The sequence below is a fragment of the Dendrobates tinctorius genome, unplaced genomic scaffold (genome assembly GCF_039654945.1).
Source record: "Dendrobates tinctorius isolate UK_male_01 unplaced genomic scaffold, ASM3965494v1 ptg000005l, whole genome shotgun sequence".
Lineage (NCBI taxonomy): Eukaryota > Metazoa > Chordata > Amphibia > Anura > Dendrobatidae > Dendrobates > Dendrobates tinctorius.
In genome coordinates, this window is record NW_027361673.1 from 34,292,635 (window position 1) to 34,320,096 (window position 27,462).

Consider the following 27,462-nt stretch of genomic DNA (forward strand, 5'->3'; position numbering starts at 1 on the left):
CCATCGACGTAGCCAGTTGTTCACCTGCAGAATCTTATTCCACCTCCTTGTTCCATGGCCATCCACTGAGAGGATGGAAGAGAAGACCACCTGTGCTCCCAGTTCTTTCACTTTCTTGCCTAAGTCTTCAAAGTCTCTGCAGATAGTTTCCAGGTCATTTATTGTGGTGTCATTTGTCCCCACATGTAGTAGCAGGAATGGGTAGTCATCTGTAGGTCTGAAGAGTCCTGATATCCTGTCAGACACATCTTTAATTTTTGCACCTGGAAGACAGCACATTTCTCTTGAAGTTATATCCGGTCTGCAGATAGCGGCCTCTGTTCCTCTCAACAGGGAATCCCCCATGACCACCACTCTCCGTTTCTTCTTCACAACATTTTTCTTTCTCCATCCAGGAGGACTCTGAAGGCGTACAAGGTTGCTGTTTGTTGGCAAAGTCTTATCCTGATATATTTCTTCATCGTTTTCCTGCGTGAGAGCCTGGTACTGGTTCCTGAGAAGTATGGGTGCTGACTGCCTCCTGCTTCTCTGGGTCACATGTCTCCATTCCTCTGTTTCTTCAGGTGCACTTCAATTTTCTTCTCTTTCTGTAACATCAAGAGATAATTCTGCTCTGTCCAAGAACTCTTCACCTTCCTTAATGATCTTCAACGTAGCTAACCTCTCTTCGAGATTTTGCAACTTTTCCTCCAACAGGGACACAAGCTTGCATTTGTGGCATGTGAAGTTTGGCTTTTCCACTGGTAAGTCTGTGAACATGTAGTAAGAAATGCAGCTCACCAAATCGCTCCTGGCCTCTTCCATATTGAGATTTCTTAAAAACGATGAAAGATGAGCCAAAACCCCTGGTTTTCCGATTTCCTCTTTCCAGCTGCAACGGCTAAAACCCAGTGATCGCTGAGCTCGCGGAGACTCTTCACTTATCCCAGAAGACACTGGGAATATGCAAATGATCTCCTCAAGACTCTTCCCCTGGTTTTCCGATTTCCTCTTTCCAGCTGCTACGGCCAAAACCTAGTGATCGTTGAGCTCACGGAGACTCTTCACTTATCCCAGAAGGCACTGGGAATATGCAAATGATCTCCTCAAGACTCTTCCCCTGCTGGAAGACCCATGACCTCTGAGGGAGACCCAGCTTTCTCACACTGGGCCCTACATTATGCTGCAAAATTTGTTGGTAGTCTTCAGACTTCATAATGCCATGCACACGGTCAAGCAGTCCAGTGCCAGAGGCAGCAAAGCAACCTCAAAACATCAGGGAACCTCCGCCATGTTTGACTGTAGGGACCGTGTTCTTTTCTTTGAATGCCTCTTTTTTTCTCCTGTAAACTCTATGTTGATGCCTTTGCCCAAAAAGCTCTACTTTTGTCTCATCTGATCAGAGAACATTCTTCCAAAACGTTTTAGGCTTTTTCAGGTAACTTTTGGCAAACTCCAGCCTGGCTTTTTTATGTCTCGGGGTAAGAAGTGGGGTCTTCCTTGGTCTCCTACCATACAGTCCCTTTTCATTCAGACGCCGACGGAGAGTACGGGCTGACACTGTTGTATCCTCGGGCTGCAGGGCAGCTTGAACTTGTTTGGATGTTAGTCGAGGTTCTTGATCCAACATCCGCACAATCTTGCGTTGAAATCTCTTGTCAATTTTTCTTTTCCGTCCACATCTAGGGAGGTTAGCCACAGTGCCATGGGCTTTAAACTTCTTGATGACACTGCGCACGGTAGACACAGGAACATTCTGGTCTTTGGAGATGGACTTGTAGCCTTGAGATTGCTCATGCTTCCTCACAATTTGGTTTCTCAAGTCCTTAAACAGTTCTTTGGTCTTATTTCTTTTCTCCATGCTCAATGTGGTATACACAAGGAGGTTGAGTCAACTTTAATCCATGTCAACTGGCTGCAAGTGTGATTTAGTTATTGCCAACACCTGTTAGGTGCCACAGGTAAGTTACAGGTGCTGTTAATTACACAAATTAGAGAAGCATCACATGATTTTTCGAACAGTGCCAATACTTTTGTCCACCCTCTTTTTTATGTTTGGTGTGGAATTATATCCAATTTGGCTTTAGGACAATTCTTTTTGTGTTTTTTCATTTAAGACAAATTAAATGAAGATAATAATACCAAAGAATTTGTGTTTGCGTTCATTTTCAGGAAGAAACTGAGTATTATCTGACAGAATTGCAGGGGTGTCAATACTTTTGGCCACAACTGTACACACACACACAAAACTAAGACATTATTTGCATGAAAAGCGTATATATTATGTATTTGTAGTATGCATTGGTCCCCTACAGGGTCGAGCACCCTAATTCAAAAATTTTGAGCTATGCTGAGTTTCCTTTCACCTCCTCAGTTCAAATGAGGTTTGGGACATGGTTTCAGGACATTAGTGATAGAGATCATCCAAGATTAGATCACTTGTCGGTTTTTGATCAAATAATATTAAGTGTGAACTTCACGTTTTACAAATATAGCAGTAGTGGAGTTCATGTCTTCATTAATAGCAGTGTGCTGCTTCACAGTGAATATATGTGTTGAGATATATATATATATATTATGTGGTGTAGTGACCACTGTGTCCACTAGGGGGTGCTGTGTGGATGTCCCAGGACGAATGGATAGCCTTGTCCAGAGTGGTAACAGGAGCAGGGTGCTAAAGGATCGTTATGTATCTCAAGGTGGGTGGCCTTGGGATGGAGGCTTTCTTATGTGCTGATCAGCAGAGCTGATCTTTCGTTCCAATGTGTCAGGGAGAAGTCTCCAGGTAGCTAGTGAGATGGGCGGAAGAAGTTACCTACAAACCCACCCAGGGTGTGTGTTTAAGAACGCTATTGTAAAGTGTGTATGAGTGGTTGAAGGACCTGTGATGAGGTCATAGCCATGTGACCCAGTGGGCGTGGCTACAGACCTTATAAGGTGGCCAGGGTAGGTCACATGGAGTGAATGCAGGGACCCGGTTGGTCCATTTTGGAAGGTCCCATCTGAGAGAGATGGGGCTGTCTTCCTGACAGCAAGTGAACGCTGTGTTTAATGGCTGCACGTGCCTGATAGTTCCCTGGAGGGAATGGACGTCTGCAGCGTGGTGAAGCAGCCATGAGGTAAACCCAGAGAGGGGATATAACTATGAGGCTAAGAGAGCCTGTGTGCTGGACATGGCACAACTTGTGTGACCACAGGGATAACAGAGTGAAGCTCTGTCTTGGACGCTATGCTGTTAATATGAACTTTATGTTGCTGGTCATGGTTTATGATGCCTAAATAAACCGCATGGACTGTGATTGTTTTATGGAAAACCCGTGCCGGATGTGATTATTTGGCTGCCAAGCGAGTATCCCCTACCCGAATGACAGCGCTACCTTACTATTTATATATATATATTTACATATGTATACTAGGCTTTTACCTCAGTCCTGTGGACGAGCTGCTGGGTGCCATCATCATTCATTCTGAAAGTTTCCAAGAATGGATCTGACTTGCTGAAGAAATCCTGAAATGAAATGGTATTCAATGAAATGGTATTCAATGGAATAGATTGGCAGCTCTTTTTTGCTTGTTTACAATTCTTCTGTCACAGATGATTGATAACTAGAAGATTTGTTCCTCGCTGGTCCGGTTTTAGAATATCTAATCTTACTTGTTTTAGCTCAGCACTACAGCTGGTATCCCCCCAAATATCTTTTATCTTTTTTTTATGCAGCCTGATCTATCTAAAGTGTTTAGATTACAATCCATCTGACTGTCACATGGTTATGGAGCCCTGATCCTGTGCCTCCTGCCTTTGCTCCCAGGCTCTGCCTCTCTGAGGATGTGTGCACGCACTCATGGCATCACTGGCCGATAGTCATGTTAGTGACAGTGCTCAGCACCGATGTTGGTGCCTTTTTAAAGTAGTTGTAATTCAAAAATCTGTCTCAAACCTAATTTGCATAACTACACATCCACTGTTAAATTGCGGTGAGGGGAACGTAAAATTTTATATCGCAACCGACTATTCATTACTCCTTGTGTCTGACCCTTGGATTGCTAACTGTTTCTGACCCTGGACTGATTTAACCTTCCAATTGTCTAAAGATTCTACCTCTGATTCTATCTTCCTAGTTCTGACACCAGCTATCCTTTTGAAAATGTCCCAGCAAGCTTACTTTATCCCTATCTTAGTCCCTCTAATTCTGATCTAGTTATACAACTATTTTACTGCCAATTTGTTCCACCGGCCAGCAGCTCCTGCTAGACATTATCTATCTATCTATCTATCTATCTATCTATCTGTCTGTCTGTCTGTCTGTCTGTCTGTCTGTCTGTCTGTCTATCAGAATTAGCTCACTGAAGGACTTTCAGTTAACTAATTTCGAAATTAGCAATAGATAATGCAATGAAGAGGCTTCAAAATCTGCAACAGTTTTAATGAAATCCAGCTGCTAAAATGACTTTTCACCTCAAATTTAAGAAAACAATTGTCTCCAATGGTGGAAAATCTCTTTAAGATTTCTAGTTGTTATGGACTAGTAGCCACAACTGGCTGCATACTCAATCTGCTGTCACAGGAATGTCTTATAATAATCTTTATTTTTATATCACGCTAACATATTCTGCAGCGCTTTACAGTTTGCAGACACTATCATCACTGGCCCCGATGGGGCTCACAATCTAAATTCCCTATCAGTATGTCTTTGGAATGTGGGAGGAAACCAGAGTACCCAGAGGAAACCCACGTAAACATGGGGAAAACATACAAACTCCTTGCAGATGTTGTCCTTGGTGGGAGTCGAACCCAGGACCCCACCGCTGCAATGCTAACCACTGAGCCACCGTGCTGCTACAAAAGGTAAATAAAATAATATATTCTCTATAAGCCATATGTTTCCCAATATAAGATAATACTAATCTGTTGCCTTTTGTTGCTGGTGCTGCATTTAATCATTTAGTTTCTTATCACCAGTTTCTAATGTAGGACAGAGTAGCTGAATAGAGACCTCCTAGCATAATTACTTAGCATCTCCTTTTTGAATTCTTTAAAAGGAACCTGTTATGAATTAAACCACTGAAGTGACCAATCTGCTATCTAGCAAAGTAAAATAGTCCCAATTACCTTCTCTTTCCATTTTTGCAAGTCCAGCAACATGCAGAACGGAACGTTGAGGGCTGAATTCCCGAACCTGAATACAGTCCCTGGGATGGATTCAAGTTTGCTGAATACCTCATAACAATCTAGAGAACAGCTCCAGCATGTAACTGGTTAATGACTTGAAATAATGTATAATTGCCTGACTGGTGCTGTATTTGGAGTCTTATTTTCCAATGACCCAATGTACCAATTATCCAAATAGAAAAACAAAAATTGTCTTTCTATGGTGATTGTGAAACTTTCCTTACTCTAGACAAAACTTATACCCTCCTGGTACTGTAGCAGGTCAGGGTTTAAATAAATGTCTTAGACATTTCTGTAGTGAGTTTTCACACATTTAGCAAGAGTGATTACAAACCTACTGCAGTTTACAATAGATATAGATTTTTATATTCTAACTGATTTTCCTTTTAGAAAAAACATATTCATAGTTATTAAAAAATAATTAACATTTTACCTTGTCATCTAATTTTCGAGCACTGAAAGAAAGTTCAACATAGTCATCATTCCCAGATAATTCTTCTGCAATCACCTAAAAAAGGAACCAATGGTAAGGGTTAATTCTATGTCCAATTTCAATATAATCGAGTATTTTGGATTTACTTGTTGCTATGGTCAATACAGAACTTTGTAGATATGTTTTTATGTATAAGGCTGGAGTCACACTAGAGAGAAATACAGACGAGTGTGAAGCGCAAAAACAGCGCATTGCACTCGGACCAATGTTAATCAATGGGGCAGCTCCCATCAGCCGATTTTTTCTCGTATTCCTCCAAAAATACACCAATGCAAGTCTATGGGGGCGAGAAAAATATGGATTACACACGGACCAGACGTGTGACTTGCGAGAAATACGCACTGGTGTCCTTTAACAAAAGCCGGCAATTCATTTTGCGATACAGTAAAATCACACTGACACGTTTAATAAAGAATAGAAAGAATAGATGTAGACACATAAAATACATATATATATATATATATATATATATATATATACACACACATGTCATTGAGACACACACACATATATATATATATATATAATTCATAGAGTTCTACATAGCAGAATAGCTGCTAAATCAATTGCCGGCTTCTGTAAAATCATTACAAAACTCGACATGAAATGACACATGGTTTACATACAGTAAATCATTTCATTTAGTTTTTTATATGTCTTTGACTAATAATTAGATTAGGGTATGTGTGTGAAATTTTGGACATGTAGGTGTTAAATTAACGGGTAAATTCGTTGAAAAATAAATTGCATGGGCTCCCGCGGTAATTTCTCTGCCAGAGAGGGAAAGCCAGTGAGTGAGGGCAGATATTAATAGCCTAGAGAGGAACCATTGTCTTTGCCCCTCCCCCCGGCTAAATAAATCTGCGCCCAGCCACCCCAGAAAAGGCACATCTATAATATGCCCCTTTTCTGGCACTTAGCCTCTCTATTGCCATTGCCTTTAGTGGTGGGAAGTGGGTTAATAATAATGGGTTAATGTCAACTTGCTATTGAAAGGTGACATTAAGTCGGGTTAACAATGGAGAGGTGTCAATAAGACACCTTTCCATTATTAACCCTAGAATAGTAAAGGGTTAAAAAAAGACACACATTAACTAATCCAAAAAAAACCCTTGTTCTGTAAAAAAAATAAAATAAAAAACCAATAATATACATACCTCTCAGCCGTTCAGTCAGGTCCCCCGCTGCAATCCATCACAAGGGGTTAACTAGTTTACAACGGGGACCGCTGCTAATAATACCAGCCCTGCTGTAAACCACTGCAGAATTAATTAAATCATGTCTGCGCTGGCGCCCTGGCTGATCGGAGATGAATTAATAAGTGTGGAAAGTTTCTGACCTTTTTCCCACGCTCCTGAGTTCACCTCAGGTCAGCCAGGGACTCCGCGCAGCCTCACTGACTACCGCTGACATCACTGAGGCTTCACAAACTCACCGGTTGACCTGAGATGAACTCAGGAGTGTGGGAAAAAGTTCAGAAGCTTTCCCAAGCTTATTAGTTAATCTCCGGTCAGCCGGGGCGCATGCACAGACATGATTTAATTCATTCTGCAGTGGTTTACAGTGGGGCCGGTAGCATTAGCACCGGTCCCCGTTGTAAACTAGTTTAACCCCTTGTGATGGATTGCAGTGGGGGACCTGACTGAACGGCAGAGAAGTATTTATATTGTTGTCTTTTATTTTATTTTTTTACAGAACAACTTTTTTTGGATTAGCAGAATAATTAATAAATGTGGTCAAAAACTTTGTGAGATTATTTCATTAAAAGAATTTTTAATTAATGTGTGTGTGTCTTTTTTAACCCTTTACTATTCTAGTGTTAATAATGAATAGGTGTCTAATTGAGACCTCTCCATTATTAACTCGGCTTAATGCCACCTTTCAATAGCAAGGTGACATTAACCCATTATTATTAACCCATTAGCCACTGCTAAAGGCAATGGGATTAGAGAGGCTAAGTGCCAGAAAAGGCACATCTTATAGATGCACCTTTTCTGGAGTGGCTGGGGCAGATTTTTTTAGTCTGGGGGCCAAAGACAATGGTCCCTCTGTAAGCTATTAATATCTGCCATCACTCACAGGCTTTCCCTCTCTGGCTGAGAAATTACCGCGGGAGCCCACACAATTTTTTTCAACAAATTTACCCGTTAATTTAACACCTACATGACCAACATTTTACACAAATACCCTAGTCTAATTATTAGTCAAAGACATACAAAAAACTAAATGAACTGAAATGGTTTACTGTATGTAAACCATGTGTCATTTCATGTTGGGTTTTGTAATGATTTTACAGAAGCCGGCAATTGATTTAGCGGCTATTCTGCTATGTCGAACTCTATGAAATATAAATATATATATAAATATATATATATATACGTGTCTCAATGACATGTATATACACTGCTCAAAAAAATAAAGGGAACACTTAAACAACAGAATATAAATCCAAGTAAATCGAACTTCTGTGAAATCAAACTGTCCACTTAGGAAGCAACACTGATTGACAATCAATTTCACACGCTGTTGTGCAAATGGAATAGAGAAAAGATGGAAATTATTGGCAATTATCAAGTCACCCTCAATAAAGGAGTGGTTCTGCAGGTGGGGACCACAGACCACATCTCAGTACCAATGATTTCTGGCTGATGTTTTGGTCACTTTTGAATGTTGGTTGTGCTTTCACACTCGTGGTAGCATGAGACAGACTCTACAACCCACACAAGTAGCTCAGGTAGTGCAGCTCATCCAGGATGGCACATCAATGCAAGCTGTGGCAAGAAGGTTTGCAGTATCTGTCAGTGTAGTGTCCAGAAATTGGAGACGCTACCAGGAGACAGGCCAGTACACCAGGAGACGTGGAGGGGGCCATTGGAGGGCAACAACCCAGCAGCAGGACCGCTACCTCAGCCTTTGTGCAGTAAGAAACAGGACAAGCACTGCCAGAGCCCTGCAAAATGACCTCCAGCAGGCCACAATTGTTAGAAACAGACTCCATGAGGATGGTCTGAGTGCCCGACGTCCACAGATGGTGGTTTTGCTCACAGCCCAACACCATGCGACCCTCCAAAGAAATGCCACCCCACACCATTACTGACCCACTGCCAAACTGGTCATGCTGAAGGATGTTGCAGGCAGCAGATCACTCTACATGGCGTCTCCAGACTCTGTCACGTCTGTCACATGTGCTCATTCTGAACCGGCTTTCATCTGTGAAGAGCACAGGGCGCCAGTGGCGAATTTGCCAATCCTCATGTTCTGTGGCAAATGCCAAGCATCCTGCATGGTGTTGGGCTGTGAGCACATCCCCCCATCTGTGGATGTGGGGCACTCAGACCATCCTCATGGAGTTGGTTTCTAACAGTTTGTGCAGACACATGCACATTTGTGGCATGCTGGAGGTCATTTTGCATGGCTTTGGCAGTGCTCCTCCTGTTCTTCTTTGCACAAAGGTGGAGGTAGAAGTCCTGCTGCTGGGTTATTGCCCTCCTACGGCCCCCTCCACATCTCCTGGTGTACTGGCCTGTCTCCTGGTAGCGTCTCCAGCCTCTGGACATTACGCTGACAGACACAGCAAACCTCTTGCCACTGCTCGTATTGATGTACCATCCTGGATGAGCTGCACTACCTGAACCACTTGTGTGGGTTGTAGAGTCTGTCATGCTACCACGAGTGTGAAAGCACAACCAAAGAAACAATAGACCAGATTCGACAGGAAATTATCTCCCAATCACCTCATACCATGCACTGTCCTCCCTCCCCCACTGCATCTAGCTCACTCTCTGATTTTGAACCAGTCACAGAAAAAGAAGTAAGCAGGCTCCTTACATCTTCTCACCCAACCACTTGCACCAGTGACCCATTTCCATCACATCGCCTCCAGTCCCTTTCCTCTGCTGTCATCCCTCACCTAACTAAAATATTTAACCTCTCTCTCTCTTCTGGTAACTTTCCATCCTCATTTAAGCATGCCATCATACATCCACTACTTAAAAAACCATCCCTCGACCAAAACTGTGCCGCTAACTATAGACCTGTCTCTAATCTTCCCTTTATCTCTAAACTCCTGGAACGCCTGGTCCACTCCTGTCTTATCCGCTATCTCTTTGATAACTCTCTTCTTGACGCTCTCCAATCCGGTTTCCGCTCTTTACACTCTACTGAAACCGCCCTCACTAAAGTCTCTAATGATCTACTAACAGCTAAATCAAATGGTCATTACTCAATGCTAATTCTCTTGGATCTCTCTGCAGCATTCAACACTGTGGATCATCAGCTCCTCCTCACTATGCTCCATTCCATTGGCCTCAAGGACACCGTTCTCTCCTGGTTCTCCTCCTATCTCTCTGACCGCTCCTTTACTGTATCTTTTGCCGGTTCCTCCTCCTCTCACCTTCCCCTTACTGTTGGGGTTCCTCAAGGATCGGTTCTAGGCCCCCTCCTCTTCTCCTTGTACACTGCCCCTATTGGTCAAACAATCAGTAGATTTGGTTTCCAGTACCATCTCTATGCTGATGACACCCAATTATACGCTTCTTCTCCTGACATCACGCCAGCCTTTCTAGAAAACACCGGCGATTGTCTAAACGCTGTGTCTAACATCATGTCCTCACTATATCTGAAACTGAACCTGTCAAAGACTGAACTCCTTGTATTTCCTCCCGCTACTAATGTACCTTTACCCGACATTGCCATTTCTGTGTGTGGTTCCACTATTACTCCCCAGCAACATGCCCGCTGTCTTGGGGTCATACTTGACTCTGAGCTTTCCTTTGCCCCCCACATTCGATCACTGGCTCGCTCTTTTCATCTGCACCTCAAAAACAATTCTAGAATTCGACCTTCTCTTACTTTTGACTCTGCAAAAACTCTTACTGTTTCTCTTATTCATTCTCGTCTCGACTACTGTAACTCTCTTCTAATCGGTCTCCCTCTTACCAAACTCTCCCCTCTCCAATCTGTCTTGAATGCTGCAGTCAGGATCATATTCCTCACCAATCGTTACACCGATGCCTCTACCTTGTGCCAGTCATTACACTGGCTACCCATCTACTCCAGAATTCAGTATAAACTTATTACCCTCACCCACAAAGCCCTCCATGGCTCATCACCACCCTACATCTCCTCCCTTGTTTCAGTATAGCACCCTACCCGCGCCCTCCATTCTGCTGATGACCTGAGGTTAGCATCCTCAATAATCAGAACCTCCCACTCCCGTCTCCAAGACTTTACACGTGCTGCGCCAATTCTTTGGAATGCACTTCCCAGGTCAATACGATTAGTCCCCAATCCCCAAAATTTTAAGCGTTCCCTGAAAACGCATTTATTCAGACTGGCCTATCGCCTCAACACATTAACGTAATCTATCCATATGGGGCACAGCAAAAAGTTTTACCATAACCAAGTTCCCGGCATCATGTTCCCACATGCTTTATGCATCCATTAGCCCTCTGTGTCTGTACTGTTACACACTTAACATTATGGCTGGTCCATACAATCAGGGCAACTGTTACCGCCGACCTTTCGTGTCTACCTCTTTCCTCATAGACTGTAAGCTTGCGAGCAGGGCCCTCATTCCTCTTGGTATTTGCTATAATCTATGTGATTATTATTGTTATGCTGTAATGTCTATTGTCTGTACAAATCCCCTCTGAAATGTAAAGTGCTGCGGAATATGTTGGCGCTATAGAAATAAAATGTATTATTATATTATTATAACATTCAAAAGTGACCAAAACATCAGCCAGAAAGCATTGGTACTGAGATGTGGTCTGTGGTCCCCACCTGCAGAACCACTCCTTTATTGATGGTGCCTTGATAATTGCCAAGAATTTCCATCTGTTGTCTATTCCATTTGCACCTTAGCATGTGAAATTGATTGTCAATCAGTGTTGCTTCCTAAGTGGACAGTTTGATTTCACAGAAGTTTGATTTACTTGGATTTATATTCTGTTGTTTAAGTGTTCCCTTTATTTTTTTGAGCAATGTATATATATATATATATATATATATATATATATATATATATATATATATATATATATGTCTATATCTATTCTTTCGTTTGTGTTTTAACCTGTCATTGGGATCCATTATACAGTCATGGCCAAAAGTATTGACACCCCTGCAATTCTGTCAGATAATATTCAGTTTCTTCCTGGAAATGATTGCAAACACAAATTCTTTGGTATTATTTTCTTAATTTAATTTGTCTTAAATGAAAAAACACAAAAGAGAATGAAGCAAAAAGCAAAACATTGATCATTTCACACAAAACGTCAAAAATGGGCCGGACAAAAGTATTGGCACCCTCAGCCTAATACTTGGTTGCACAACCTTTAGCCAAAATAACTGCGACCAACTGCTTCCTGTAACCATCAATGAGTTTTTTACAATGCTCTGCTGGAATTTTAGACCATTCTTCTTTGGCAAACTACTCCAGGTCCCTGATATTTGAAGGGTGCCTTCTCCAAACTGCCATTTTTAGATCTCTCCACAGGTGTTCTATGGGATTCAGGTCTGGACTCATTGCTGGCCACCTTAGAAGTCTCCAGTGCTTTCTCTCAAACCATTTTCTAGTGCTTTTTGAAGTGTGTTTTGGGTTATTGTCCTGCTGGAAGACCCATGACCTCTGAGGTAGACCCAGCTTTCTCACACTGGGCCCTATATTATGCTGCAAAATTTGTTGGTAGTCTTCTGACTTCATAATGCCAAGCACACGGTCAAGCAGTCCAGTGCCAGAGGCAGCAAAGCAACCCCAAAACATCAGGGAACCTCCGCCATGTTTGACTGTAGGGACCGTGTACTTTTCTTTGAATGCCTCTTTTTTCTCCTGTAAACTCTATGTTGATGCTTTTGCCCTAAAAGCTCTACTTTTGTCTCATCTGACCAGAGAACATTCTTCCAAAATGTTTTAGGCTTTTTCAGGTAAGTTTTGGCAAACTCCAGCCTGGATTTTTTATGTCTCAGGGTAAGAAGTGGAGTCTTCCTGGGTCTCCTACCATACAGTCCCTTTTCATTCAGATGCCGACGGATAGTACGGGTTGACACCGTTGTACCCTTGCACTGCAGGGCAGCTTGAACTTGTTTGGATGTTAGTGGAGGTTCTTTATCCAACATCCGCACAATCTTGCATTGAAATCTCTTGTCAATTTTTCTTTTCAGGCCACATCTAGAGAGGTTAGCCACAGTGCCATGGGCTTTAAACTTCTTGATGACACTGCGCACGGTAGACACAGGAACATTCAGGTCTTTGGAGATGGACTTGTAGCCTTGATATTGCTCATGCTTCCTCACAATTTGGTTTCTCAAGTCCTCAGACAGTTCTTTGGTCTTCTTTCTTTTCTCCATGCTCAATGTGGTACACACAAGGACACAGGACAGAGGTTGAGTCAACTTTAATCCATGTCAACTGGCTGCAAGTGTGATTTAGTTATTGCCAACACCTGTTAGGTGCCACAGGTAAGTTATAGTTGCTGTTAATTACACAAATTAGAGAAGCACCACATGATTTTTCGAACAGTGCCAATACTTTTGTCCACCCTCTTTGTTATGTTTGGTGTGGAATTATATCCAATTTGGCTTTAGGACAATTCTTTTTGTGTTTTTTCATTTAAGACAAATTAAATGAAGATAATAATACCAAAGAATTTGTGTTTGCAATCATTTTCAGGAAGAAACTGAGTATTATCTGACAGAATTGCAGGGGTGTCAATACTTTTGGCCATGACTGTATGTCCATTTTGCAAGCCGGTGGGAAAGTCTCGGGATACGGATGAATAACGGATGTCATACGGATGCTTACACGCGCAAAAAATGCAGCCATGCCTTGCCAACGGATGACATACGGATCAGAGAACATTTCTGCGTATTACGACCGTAAAATACAGACCGTATTTTTATACGTTGTGCGTGACTCCAGACTAAGTGTAAAACAGATTTGAAAGGGGATCTCTGGGGATAGAAAAAAAATGTTAAGACAGCTCAGGGGATTGTGAGCATGTGCAGCAGGAAACTCCACTGCTGGGAACTGGAGACAGAATGACGGTTCGTGGTATAGGTTATCTTACGCTCATAGCAGCATGGCATCCTACTGGAAATGCTCACAGGCTCCTGTCATAGTCACATTCTAGGACTGTTCAGTGTAAAAAGACTCATTAATTAACTAGACAAAACAAATTTGCTAATTAAAGGTATTAGGCTAAAACATTGCATAGCACTCGGACCAGTATTCATCTATGGGCAGCTCCCATCAGCGTTTTTTTTCTCAGCTGTTTACAAAGTGCGAATGAAATCACTGCATGCTGCGATTGTCACCAACACTCGGCTGAGTATCGGCTCACTCGCACCCATACTGTATAAGCCCTATGGGTGGGAGTGAGACAACGCACATCACTCGGATATCATCTGAGTGATGTGCGATATACTCTGACCCCAGCAATGGAGGAGATGGGGAAATTCATTTCAACGCCTCCTCTGCAGCTGTGCTCCTATCATCTTTGTGCGAGAGGCTCAGAGCACAGTCGCGTGACACTCGGCTCCTGCTCGCAGCAGAGCAGGAGCCGAGGGTCATTAGCATATCACATCCGATGCTCTCGCATTAGTTGCCATACGATAGTCTGACTCCGGCCTCAAGAAGATTATTTATAACGATGACATCTCTATTTTTTCCTGCAGAACGTCTTTAAGGACAGTTTATTATTGTACATGTTGCAGTCAATTTATATTTTTCTATATACCAAACATATAAGTTACACCAAATGCGTTATGAACTGGATGTGTGACTATAACCCTAGTGGAAGTCTGACCCTGATTGTTTTTGGCTCCTCTTACTGGTGGTCAGAGCCTATGGGACTTTTCATGCCTTATTTAGTGACATACAGTGACAGTGACACAATCACGTATGTTTCCAAATGTGTCAGGTTTCTTGTCGCTGGTTGCAAGTCGAACACAACCCACATGCCATAGACTTCAGATTCAGTCATGTGACATACAATTTTGGGTACGACTTGTCCACAACTTGGCTATTTTATTTGCTGCAGAATCACAGATCAAAAATAGTCTGACAGCAAGTAGCAGGCTAAGTTGCACAAGTGTTTTTGCTCATTACTTGTCAGAGGACTGCTGTTGGGCGACACAAGCCCCAAACTTAAAGGGGTACTCCCATCTTCAAGATCCTATCCCAATATGTAGTAGGTGTAACATTAATAAAATTAGCAAATATCTCCAAATAGAATTGTAGTTTTTTTTTATTCACTAGGACTCTTTACTCATGTGCAGGCATTGCAGGACCTTAGGTAACCATGGATACCAAAGGTCCTGCAATGCTTGCACATGAGGAAAGAAACATAGCGAATCAGAAAAACTATAATACAATTCTAAATGGAGGTATTTGCTAATATTATTAATATCACACCTACTACATATTGGGGATAGGACCTTGGAGATGGGAATACCCATTTAACGCACATTCAGAGGTCAGTTTATTTCATTTGTATGTTTTTTAGAGCTAGAATTTGCACCTATGGCAGTCAGTGGAGCTGCTCGCATGTCCATGTATTATTGTGGACTTAGTCTGCACAAAATCATGGAGACAAGTCCGATTTTGATCTGGATCTTGGACGAAACTCACCATATAAGTCAATGGGTCAGTGAAAACAAAAGACTGCACTTGGATGCCATCTGTGTGCTGTTGATTTTTTCATAGACTGATAGAAGCGTGAAAAACCTCCATCAGTTCATTTTTTCATTCTAGAAACCTCTGACCAAACTCTGATGGTAAAAACTGACACTGACCAAACTCTGATTACACTCTGATAAAGAAACACTGATAAAGCTCGGTTTTTTTTGTTGCGTACGAGAAAGATCAGCAATGTCAGAATGAGCCCTTAGGTCAGTGTGCACACTTTTAGAATCTAAGGGGAGATTCATTAAGACTTGCCTAGCGCACCCCAATCTTAATGAAGTGCTCGCTGGAGAACACAGACCTGATTCATTAAGGCCTTTTACACTTTTCCGTTTTTTGTCGTCAGTCAAAATCCGCCAGTTTTATAAAAAAACGGATCCGCCCCTTTTTTGGCGGATCTGTTTTTTTCCCCCATAGACTTGCATTAGGGGTGAATTTTGACTGACGGTCGTCTTGCATCCGTTTTTGGACAGATCCGTTAGAATTGTAGCGTCTCCCAGGTGGAGCAGACGGACTCTGAAATTTTTTTTGTAGCGGCGGACCGCTATTTGCAAGTGCGCACGCCCGGCAGATTTGCTCGGACAAGCATTTTAACCCTTAATAGCATTCTGGAAGTGGCGCAAATCTCTCTCTCTCCTTCCAGACCACACCACGGTTCCGTTAAATTTCATGACCTTTTGCAACTTCTGTGGATCCGTCCATAAAACGGTCCGGTGACATCCATTTGTTCCACAACGGAAACGGATCCGTTTTTTTCTGCTTTGGCGGATTTCAACTGAAAACAAAAAACGTAAGTGTGATCGCTTAATAAATCAGGCACGTCTGATGCCAAGCGCGCCTTAAAAAATTGACCCCCTAGTATTATTTTGTACATGGTGCAAAACTTAACCGGCATTAATATAAAAACTATCTTTGTTGGTCACAGCAGCCAAGCACAATACAACTTTTACTTAAAGGGAACCTGTCAGCAGGATTGTGCACAGTAACCTACACACAGTGTCAGGTCGGCACCGTTATACTGAATAAAATGATACCTTAGCTGATGAAATCCGTCTTGTAGTTGTTTCTTAATCTTTATTTTCAATTTTGTGTTAATGAGATTCTCATGCCCTAAGGCAGGGTTCATGTATGTGGCGCTCTGATTACACTGTGTTACCAAGGTTTTGTCCCTCGGACAATTTTGAGTGTTACTGATAGATTTTTTTCATGCTGATTTCAGAAATGACTTCAGATTTTTCCTATCAAGTAAGGTTTTTGAGAAATGATACAAAACATTATAATATTATGTTATAATTCTAAAAACTCATATGAACTTTTTCTGAAACAGTATATTCTGAATTTTCCACTGAAATAACATAAATCGCTGATCTACACATATACAAGCACTTATTATGCGAATTCCGTTCAGGCGCAGTTAGTCATTCGGCTGACCATGTACGGAGAATACCACATCTCCGGGGCAGGGGAGGAATCAAAAGGCAATACTGACATACTAAAGGGCCTGTCACACTAAGCGATATTGCTAGCAATATCGCTATAACGTCACTGGTTTTTGTGACGTTATAGCGATATCGTTATGTCTGATACTTACCTCCAACCGGCTCCCCTCTGGTTATCGCTGATCGCGCAAGAACGTCCTGAGCCGTTTCTCATCGTCAGCTTCCTGCTGGGGCTTTCTGCTGTGACGACAAGCGACGCGGGCGGGAGGACGCCAGGATCGCCTCGTCTGACAGGTAAGTAGCGACCCCCGACCCCTGCGATGTCGCTGGTGAGATCTGCCTGTTTGGCAGCTCACTAGCAACCACTTAGTGATGTACCAGCGATCCTGACAGCGTCATATCGCTGGTCGGGATCGCTGGTACATTGCTAAGTGTGACAGTACCTTTAGAGCATGGCTGATTGGATCACGACCTTCAATGCCGTTTGCTGTCCCAATGATATGGAGAAAGCAGAGAGATCATGTAACAGATTGCTACTTCTGCCTTACAAATATAACAGGATATTCAGTAAAGAACAAGAAATCAATAGAATATCCTAATCTTCTTTCAGCCATAAGACCAGTGCCACATGATGAAAGTCTTTGTGTTCCAAAGCCGCCCAAAGTATGGACAATGGAGGGCGATGAAGATGAACTAATAATGTCAGTGGAAAATGAAACTGCTGCAGACCCAAACTTTGAGCCTTCTACATCTAATCCAAATCTGTTCAGTCAAGCTGATCTGGGTGACTTGGTCAGAGATTTGAAATTGTCAAAGAAGCAGGCAGAATTATTGGGATCAAGGCTACAAGAACAGAATCTGTTATTACCAGGAACAAGAGTTTCTGTTTTTCGCAGTCGTCAAGAAGACCTTAATCAATTTTTCAACCATGTCGACAGTTTAACCTTTTACAATGACGTCTTGGGGTTGTTTGGTGCTCTTGGATGCGAACATGACCAGAAGGAATAGCGACTGCTCATTGACTCGTCAGTTTTAAGTCTGAATGCTGTTTTACTACACAATGGAAATATCTATTCTTCTATACCTATTGGACATGCCATACACATTGAAAGAAACATATGAGAATATGGTGTTACTGTTGACCCACATTAAGTAATAGAAATTATAACTGGAACATATATGGTGATCTAAAAGTTGTTGTACTTCTTCTTGGACTGCACCTTGGATATACCAAGTATTGTTGTTTTATTTGTGAGTGGGACAGTCCTGCACGAGAAATGCACTATTTCAGAAAGGACTGGCCACGCCGTGAAAACCTGGTTGCTGGGCATAAGAATGTTAAACATAATCCTCTTGTTGATCCAGCAAAGATATTTCTCCTTCCTTTGCATATTAAACTTGGACTTATGAAGAATTTTGTCAAAGCAATGAACAAAGAATTTTCTTACTTATCTTTCTTACTTGCAACAGAAATTTCGAAGAATAAATGATGCAAAGATTAAAAAAAGTATTTTTATTGGCCCACAGATCAGAGATATAATGAATGACAGTAGCTTTGATGGTCTTTTGCAAGATGATGAACAAGTGGCATGGAGAGCCTTTAAAGATGTGACCTTCAACTTCCTTGGCAACAGCAGGGCACCAAAGTTTGAAAAACTCATGGACAACATGCTCACAGCATAACATTTGATGAAATGAAATATGTCACTAAAAATGCATTTTCTACATTTTCACTTGGACTTTTTTCCAGCGAATCTTGGTGCTGTTAGCGATGAACACGGTGAAAGATTTCACTAAGACACTGCGCTGATGGAGAAAAGGTACCAGGGAAAGTGGAGTATGTCAATGCTGGCTGACTATTGCTGGAATCTTATTCAAGAAGCATCTGACATGGATTATAAATGAAAGTCGTCTGCAAAACACTTTTGAACAACTGCTTTTGCTACTGACATCGATGCACATGTATGTAGTGTCTTGGACGTCATAATGTAGAATATAAACTGTTGTTTCTTAAAAACCTTATGTGATACAGACTTTTGGAGCACATATTCGTGTTCAGTATATCAAAATCTATAAGATACAATAAAATTTTCTCAGGGGACAAGAACTTCCCTGAAATTTGTTGTGCAGTGTTATATATTCATAATACAGACTGCTGGCAGGTCACTAATCCCTCACTGACCTTCCCCCTAGTTTGCATAGAATCATAGAATCATAGAATCATAGAGTTGGAAGGGACCTCCTGGGCCATCTGGTCCAACCCCCTGCTCAAAGCAGGATTCGCTAAATCATCCCAGTCAGATGTCTGTCCAGCCTCTGTTTGAAGACTTCCATTGAAGGAGAACTCACCACTTCTCGTGGCAGCCTGTTCCACTCATTGATCACTCTAACTGTCAAAAAGTTTTTTCTAATATCTAATCTGTCTCCTCCCATTCAGTTTCATCCCATTGCTTCTAGTCTTTCCTTGTGCAAATGAGAATAAAGTTGATCCTTCTACAATGTGACAGCCCTTTAGATATTTGTAGACAGCTATTATGTCTCCTCTCAGTCTTCTCTTTTGCAAACTAAACATTCCCAAATCCTGCAACCTTTCCTCATAAGACAGGGTTTGCAGACCGGTCACCATTCTGGTCGCTCTTTTCTGAACTTGCTCCAGTTTGTTGATGTCTTTTTTAAAATGTGGTGCCCAAAACTGGACACAATATTCCAGATGAGGTCTGACCAAAGAGGAGTAGAGGGAAATAATGACTTCACGTGATCTAGACTGTATGCTTCTGTTAATACATCCTGGAATTGCATTTGCCTTTTTTGCTGCTGCATCACACTGTTGACTCATATTCAGTCTGTGATCTATTAGTATACCCAAGTCTTTTTCACATGTGCTGTCACTTAGCCCTATTTCTCCCATTCTATATCTGCTTTTTTCATTTTTATTGCCCAGATGTAGTACTTTGCATTTCTCCCTGTTAAAAACCATTCTGATAGTTGCTGCCCACTTCTCCAGTTTATTTAAATCTTTTTGAATCCTCTCTCTCTCTTCTCTAGTATTAGCTATCCCTCCTAGCTTTGTGTCATCAGCAAATTTAATCAGTTTACCCTCAATTCCTTCATCTAAATCGTTGATAAAGATGTTGAACAATACAGGGCCCAGGACAGAGCCCTGTGGTACCCCACTTGAGACATTCTTCCAACTGGATGTGCAGCCATTTACGACCACTCTTTGGGTCCGATCACTAAGCCAGTTATGAATCCACCTAACAGTTGCCTTGTCCATTCCATACTTAGTCATTTTTTCAATAAGGATTGTATGAGAGACTTTGTCAAATGCTTTGCTGAAGTCAAGATATACTATATCTACAGCATTTCCTTGATCCACCCAATCAGTGATACCATCATAGAAGGAAATTAAGTTAGTGTGACATGACTTATTAGTTACAAACCCATGCTGACTCTGTTTAATCACTTCATTCTTATCCAGGTATTGACATACATGTTGTTTAATAATTTGTTCAAAGATCTTTCCTGGTATAGAAGTCAGACTCACCGGCCTATAGTTGCCTAGGTCCACCTTCTTCCCCTTTTTGAAGATAGGAACAACATTTGCTCTTCTCCAGTCTTCTGGCACTTCTCCTGTTCTCCAAGAATTTTCAAAGATTATGGAGAGGGGTTCAAAAATTTCTTCTGCTATCTCCTTCAGTACTCTGGGGTGTAATTCATTTGGACCTGGAGACTTGAATTCATTTAGGTTAGCTAAGTGTTTCCTCACTATCTTTCTGTTTATAGATATCCTGGATTCTTCTATTCCCTTAATAGGACAGTGAATAACAGTTGATGTTACATTTCCTTTCTGAGAGAAAACAGATGCAAAATAGGAATTTAAAAGTTCAGCCTTCTCAACATCCTGTCTTACCATTTCATCATTTTCATCCTGTAAAAATCCTATAGCATCTTTGACTTTTCTTTTACTTTTGACATATCCCCAAAATCCTTTAATATTGCTTTTGACATCTCTTGCAAGCCTCAGTTCATTTTCAGCTTTAGATAATCTGATTTGTGCCCTGCAGGTTCTGCAGACAGCATTATATTCTTCTTTAGATATGCCTCCCACTTTCCATTTTATAAACATTTTTTCCTTCCTTTTTAGCATGTGCTTAAGTTCTGTGTTCATCCATCCTGGTTTCCTTAAATGCTTCCTATTCTTCCCTCTTTTCGGAATTGTTAACAACTGTGCTTTGAGAATTTCATTTTTCAAGATTTCCCATCCTTCCTGGACATTTTTGTCTTTAAGGATATCCAGCATAATGAATACCATCACATACTTAAAAAAAAACACTTCTGCAGGCAGGTGCCGGCCGTGGAATACACAGGGAAGATTCACAAAGGATTACACAATCAATCTGACATGGATTTCAAAGTAAGTACATCATGGGTGTTGAAGTGATCTATTTAAAACGTTTCTATTGTGAAGTCTGGTGACAGATCTATTTTATACTCAATCTCCACCCACCTTTCCTGACTTGACAAATCCTTAGTGTCCTTCAGTCTCCTGCTGCTGAGCTTTCACACTGCTTAGTACAAGCTGTAGCTGTCAGTCAGGCTCTAATATCCCACATAAGCCCGTCAGTCAGAGCCACCGGACTACCACCCCTAATATTCCACATCTGTTGTGAATTCTCTCTCTGGCTTTACTGAAGGTAGTGGAGCTGGTCAGATTGACAAAGGGGTTGCGAGTTCTCTTTCTGGGCTCCCTCTGGTGGTTACTGGAGGTAGTGGAGCTGATCTGATTGACAGAGGCTTGCCACCTGATAATAAGGAAGACAATTGAAGATCTGGGATTTCTGATTGGAATTTAAGACAGCTGACTTTCCCTATCCCTGCTGGTGATTTTCTTCCTGTTTTTTCTAAGGTCTGATGTCTCCTGCTCTTTCCCTGCATGGTTCAGCTAAGTGGTTCATTTGCTATTCTCTTTGCATTTGATCTGGTTTTGTCTATCTCAGCTTTGTGTGGGTCAGCCAGCTCCAGCTGGGGCTGTGCTGAATCACCGTCCATATGTTACTGTTTGTGCCAGCTTGTTTTGTCCCCTGTTATATTGGTCTCTTTTTGCTTTGGTTTCAGAATATATATATAGTGCTGATATAGTGGGGGCGAAGTCATGCGACTTCAGTGTTTTTTGTGCATCAGACGTGTTGGACTTTTTGCAGGGTTTTTTGTGTGATTGCAGACAGTGTCTTTCCTTTCCTGTCCTATTTAGTCAGTGTGGGCCCCATCGTTTGCTCAGTCTATTTTTCTGCCTGCGTTTGTGTTTTCATCTTGTCTCACCGACAATATATGTTTGGGGGCTATCTATTCCTTTGGGGTCTGCTCCGGGGCAGTTTAAATTTCCCCTTTCTTGTTTTAGGCTTAGTTAGCTCTTCGGCTGGGCCGAGGCATCTAGGATCATTGTAGGTACGCTCCACGGCTACTGCTAGTTGTGTGGACTGGATCAGGGGTCTGCAATCCGTTTAGTTTCCAACCTCTCTGGTTTTCTGTGGATTAGCCTGGGCCTGCTATCCTCCTCAGTGACCCATTCATAACACACATCATCCCATCAGAGCCACCGGACTACTAGCACTAATATCCAACATCATCCCGTCAGAGCCACTGAACCACTACCCCTAATATCCCACATCATTCTGTCAGCCAGAGCCACCAGACTACTACCACTAATATCCCACATAATCCCGTCAGCCAGAGCCACCGGACTACTACCCCTAAAATGCCACATCATCCTGTCAGCCAGAGCCACCAGACTACTACCCCTAATATCCCACATCATCCCATCAGCCAGAACCACCGGACTACTACCCCTAATATCCCACATCATCCAGTCAGCCAGAGCCACCGGACTACTACCACTAATATCCCACATCATCCCATCAGAGACACCGGACTACTACCCCTAATATCCCACATCATCCCGTCAGCCAGAACCACCGGACTACTACCACTAATATCCCACATCATATTGTCAGCCAGAGCCACTGGACTACTACCACTAATATCCCACATCATGATGTCAGCCAGAGCCACCGGTGTTATGATTAGGTAACCGAGGAGGATAGCAGGGGAATAGACTAGGCAACCAGAAAACCAGAGAAGTTGGTAACTTAGTGGATTGCAGACCCCTAAACTGACAACATCACATGAATGGCTAATGACACAGAGTCGTTGAGACCAGAGGGGAAAGGAAATCCCACCATAACATCTTTTACAGTCTCTGCCAGACCTTTCCGAAAAAGAACCGCTATGGCATCATCGTTCCATTTAATAAGGACCACCCACTTTCGGAATTTCTGACAGTATAACTCTGCCGCTTCCTGACCCTGGTTTAATGCCAATAAAGTTTTCTCAGCTTGATCAATAACATTAGGTTCATCATACAACAACCCGAGAGCCTGAAAAAACACATCCACATTAGCCAGAACAGGATCCCCAAGTGTCATGGAAAAAGCCCAGTCCTGAGGGTCGCCGCACAGCAGGGTGATGACAATTTTAACCTGCTGCACCGAGGACCACGAGGAATTAGGTTTCAAGGCAAAAAAACAGTTTACAATTATTCTTAAAGTTCAAAAATTTAGACCGATCCCCAAAAAATAAATCTGGAATAGGGATTTTAGGTTCTACAACAGACAACTGAGCGAGATAGGCTGAAATTCTCCGAACTTCAGCAGCGAGCTAGTCAACATGATCAGACAATTGCTTAGTATCCATTGAAGAAAAAATCCTCCTATGGCCCCCAGAGAAAAAGAGGAAAAAATATATAAAAAATTCTGACACCCCCTTTTTTTTTTTTTTTTTTACTATTCTTTCCTTCTTTAGAGTACCCTAGAATCTACCGTTGGGCCAGTGATTCTGTTATGATTAGGTAACCGAGGAGGATAGCAGGGGAATAGACAAGGCCACCAGATAACCAGAGTGGTTAGTAACTTAGCGGATTGAAGACCCCTAAACTGACAACACAACTAGAATTAGCCGTGGGATATACCTACGATGCCCTAGACGACTTGGCACAGCCAAAGAATTAACTTAGCCTAAAGAGAGAAAAGGGAAAGCTAAACTGCCCCGGAGTAGAACCCCAAAGGAAAAGATAGCCCCCGAACATATATTGCCAGTAAGACAAGATGAGGCACAAAACACAGGCAGAAAATAGAGTAAGCAAATGATGGGGCCCAAACTGTCTAGATAGAACAGGACAGGAAAGGATACTGTCTGCAATCACGCAAAAAACCCTAAGAAAAAATCCAACATGTCTGATATGCAAAAATACTGAGGCCACACGACCTCTCTCCCACTAAATCAGAACTAGCGTGAACTGGATGCAAAACAAAAGATACTGATATAACAGGGGATTAGAAATACTGAAAAGACTGACATGAGCTGTGGCATATGGAACAGAGTCCAGCACAGGTCCCAGCAGGGAACAAGGCTGAACTCACACCAGCAAAGCAGAAATCAGAGGAAAGCAAAAAAATGGATCAAATGCAAAAAGATTCAAGCAGACAAATAACTTATCTGAAAGATGCAGGACAAAGCAGGAGGCAAGCAGACTTCCAAAATGCTCAGGAAGAAAGCCAAATCACCGGCAACCACTGAGGGAAGCTTGCTCACTTAAATCTCTCCAGTCTGTAACACCTGACCTCCAATCATCCTTCTCAGGTGGTGACTTCTGTCAGCCAGACCAGCTCCATTACCAGCAGCAACCACCAGAGGGAGCCCAAACTCAGAAGCCAGGTCAAAAGTGTTCACAACACACCGGACTACTACCACAAATATATATATATTATATGAATATTGAGTGTTTTTCTAACAATTCAACATTTGATATTTGGATTTTTTATTGTTAATCCAATTAGCACCTCTTGTGGGGTATAAAGAGAGGAGAATTGCATCCTGAGTTAGATCATGAATAAGACTATATTAAATTGAAACGCATAGATCTACTCCTCTGGTGTGTTTAGGAAATTGCTGTATTAAGAATTTTACATGAATTTTTCACTCTTTTTGTAGTTGTCCAATAAAATTATTTCATTTTAGCCGCTTCGCCTTGAGCTGGATTTTTTTTTCCTTGTGTTCTAAGAAGTTCAGTGGTGACTCACCATGATCCATGCTGGGAGTTAGCTGGCTTGGGGAATAAGCAGACCGGTAAGCTGACTATGTTTTTTTTCTTATCCGCATCATCCCATCAGAGACACAGGACTTCTACCCCTAATATCACTTATCATCCTGTCAGCCAGAGCCACTGGACTACTACCCCTAATATCCCACATCATCCCATCAGAGCCACCACACTACTACCCCTAATATCCCACATCATCCCATCAGAGCCAACATTGTCAGGTTGGCGCTGTTAAAATCATACCTGGGATGGAGAAATCTGTCTTGTGCTTCTTTTTTAAATCTGTGTTTGAATTTTTAAGTTAATGAGAATGCTTCATGCCAGACAAAGAGAAGTTCCTGATTCTGGGCTCCCCCTGCAGTATGTGTCAGAGGGTGGTCTGTGTCGGCACGGTAATAAATTGTGTTATTTCCAGCTTTACAGAAGGATGATAACACCATAGAAATGATAAGAATAATAGGCCTCAGTTACCACAACTATCTACAAGAAAAACTATTGCTCATAGCAACCATTCATAGCTCAGGTTCCATCTTTTAAAAAACTCTGGTGAAATGAAAGATGCTTAGTGATTGGTTGCTATGGGCAACACAGGCAGTGTAACCTGTTGTGGTCAAGAAGATATACACTGCTCAAAAAAAAGGGAACACTTAAACAACAGAATATAATTCCAAGTAAATCAAACTTCTGTGAAATCAAACTATCCGCTTAGGAAGCAACACTGTTTGACAATCAATTTCACATGCTGTTGTGCAAATGGAATTGACAATAGATGGAAATTATTGGCAATTATCAAGACACCCTCAATAAAGGTGTGGTTCTGCAGGTGGGGACCACAGACCACATCTCAGTACCAATGCTTTCTGGCTGATGTTTTGGTCACTTTTGAATGTTGATTGTGCTTTCACACTCGTGGTAGCATGAGACGGACTCTACAACCCACACAAGTGGCTCAGGTAGTGCAGCTCATCCAGGATGGCAAATCAATGCGAGCTGTGGCAAGAAGGGAACCCAAGGCACTCTTACTGAGCAGACACATGGATGTTAGTGACCTTCCTATCATTTCTAGCTGTTTATTCCATTTGCACAACAGCGGGAGAAATTGAATCACAGTCAGTGTTGATTTCACAGAAGTGTGACTGACTTGGAGTTACATTTTGCTGTTTATGTGTTCCCTTTATTTTTTGAGCAGTGTATATTAGATATTTATTAAATGGGGCTTTGCATGTGGAGTGACTGTGGCTATGCAGAGGGGGTGGGGCTATGTGGAGTGGGCATGGCTGATACATACACACACACAAACATACAGTACATACACTCAGCTTTATATATTAAACTTAACCCATAGGGTAGAAAAACAAAAATCAAAATGCCAGAACTGCCTTTTTAGGCAATCCTGCCATTCATTATATAGAACAAAATGGTAGCGATAAAAACTACAACTTTCCCCATTAAAAAAAGCAAGCTCTCTCACATTTCAACCATTGGAATAATAAAAAAGCAATGGGTCTCAAATCGGTGACACAAAACCATTTTTTTTAGTTCTCAATTTTTTAAATGCATTAAAAATATAAAATAAAAAATAGAGCTTCTATAAAACTGGTATTTTTGTAATCTTACTGTCCTGCAAAATCAAATTACTAGGTTATTTTTATTGGAGAGTCAATGTGGTAACACTAAATCAGTTCTCAATTTCACCTAACTTAATTTTTTCCCCTGTTTTGTTCTAGAAAATAAATAAGCTCTTGTAAGGCAATGCCGATGGAAAAATAATAAAGTTATGGTTCTTGAAAGAAGAAAAAGAAAAATGAAACTGCAAAATTGAAAATTGTCTGTAACAGGAAGGGGTTAAAGGTCACAAAATAGCTACATTTTTTGTTGTCAAAGTTACAAAAAGATATAATAGAAAGTCCATTTAAGAAAAAAATTACTGTCAGACTTTGGCTACTGTTTTATAGCTTTGGCTTTACACTGAGGAGGGGAAACAAGCTGAAACACGTGTCTGCAAATTGAGATTCTGGTTTGGTTTTTATCCTAAGGCCTCTTTCACACTTCAGTTTTTTACAATCAGTCACAATCCGCCAGGTTTTGAAAAAAACGGATCCTCAATTTTCTTTTGAGGATCCGTTTTTTTCCCCATTGACTTCCATTAATGGCGGATTGTGACGGATTACTGTCCGTTGCATCCGTTTTTTTGAGGCTCCGCCAAAAGTTGCTGTCCGTCACCATCCTCAAAGATTTCAAAACGGAGCTTGCAACGTTTTTTTCTCTGGCGGATCCTCCAGACACTCATTTAACCCGAAATTCTTTCTGGGTGCCGGACAAAAAAAACAATTCTCTCTCTATCTCTATCTCTCCTTTTCCAGGCTGCGATTCCTTTAAACTTCTTCTTTTGTCGGATCCGTCAAAAAAACGGACAGGTGGCATCCGTTGTCATCAGTACTAAAACGGATCCGCCATCCATCCTTTTGGCGGATTTTGACTGATGCAAAAAACTGAAGTGTGAAAGAGGCCTAAGTCGTGTGGCAAGGCTCATTAAAGGGT

General features: G+C 41.7%; 1 protein-coding gene across 2 annotated transcripts in view; it reads right to left on the reverse strand.

Moving 5' to 3' along the window:
- Positions 1-27,462, reverse strand: part of CPNE4 (copine 4) — a 662,462-nt gene that overhangs the window by 248,259 nt on the left and 386,741 nt on the right. The window contains exons 5-6 of one of the 2 annotated variants that reach the window (XM_073569446.1): positions 5,583-5,657; positions 3,404-3,487 (exon numbers count right to left, since the gene is read on the reverse strand). In XM_073569446.1, coding sequence (XP_073425547.1) covers positions 3,404-3,487; positions 5,583-5,657 — 159 coding nt within the window. The remainder of the gene's footprint in view (positions 1-3,403; positions 3,488-5,582; positions 5,658-27,462) is intronic. The other variant, XM_073569453.1, reaches the window with a different exon arrangement.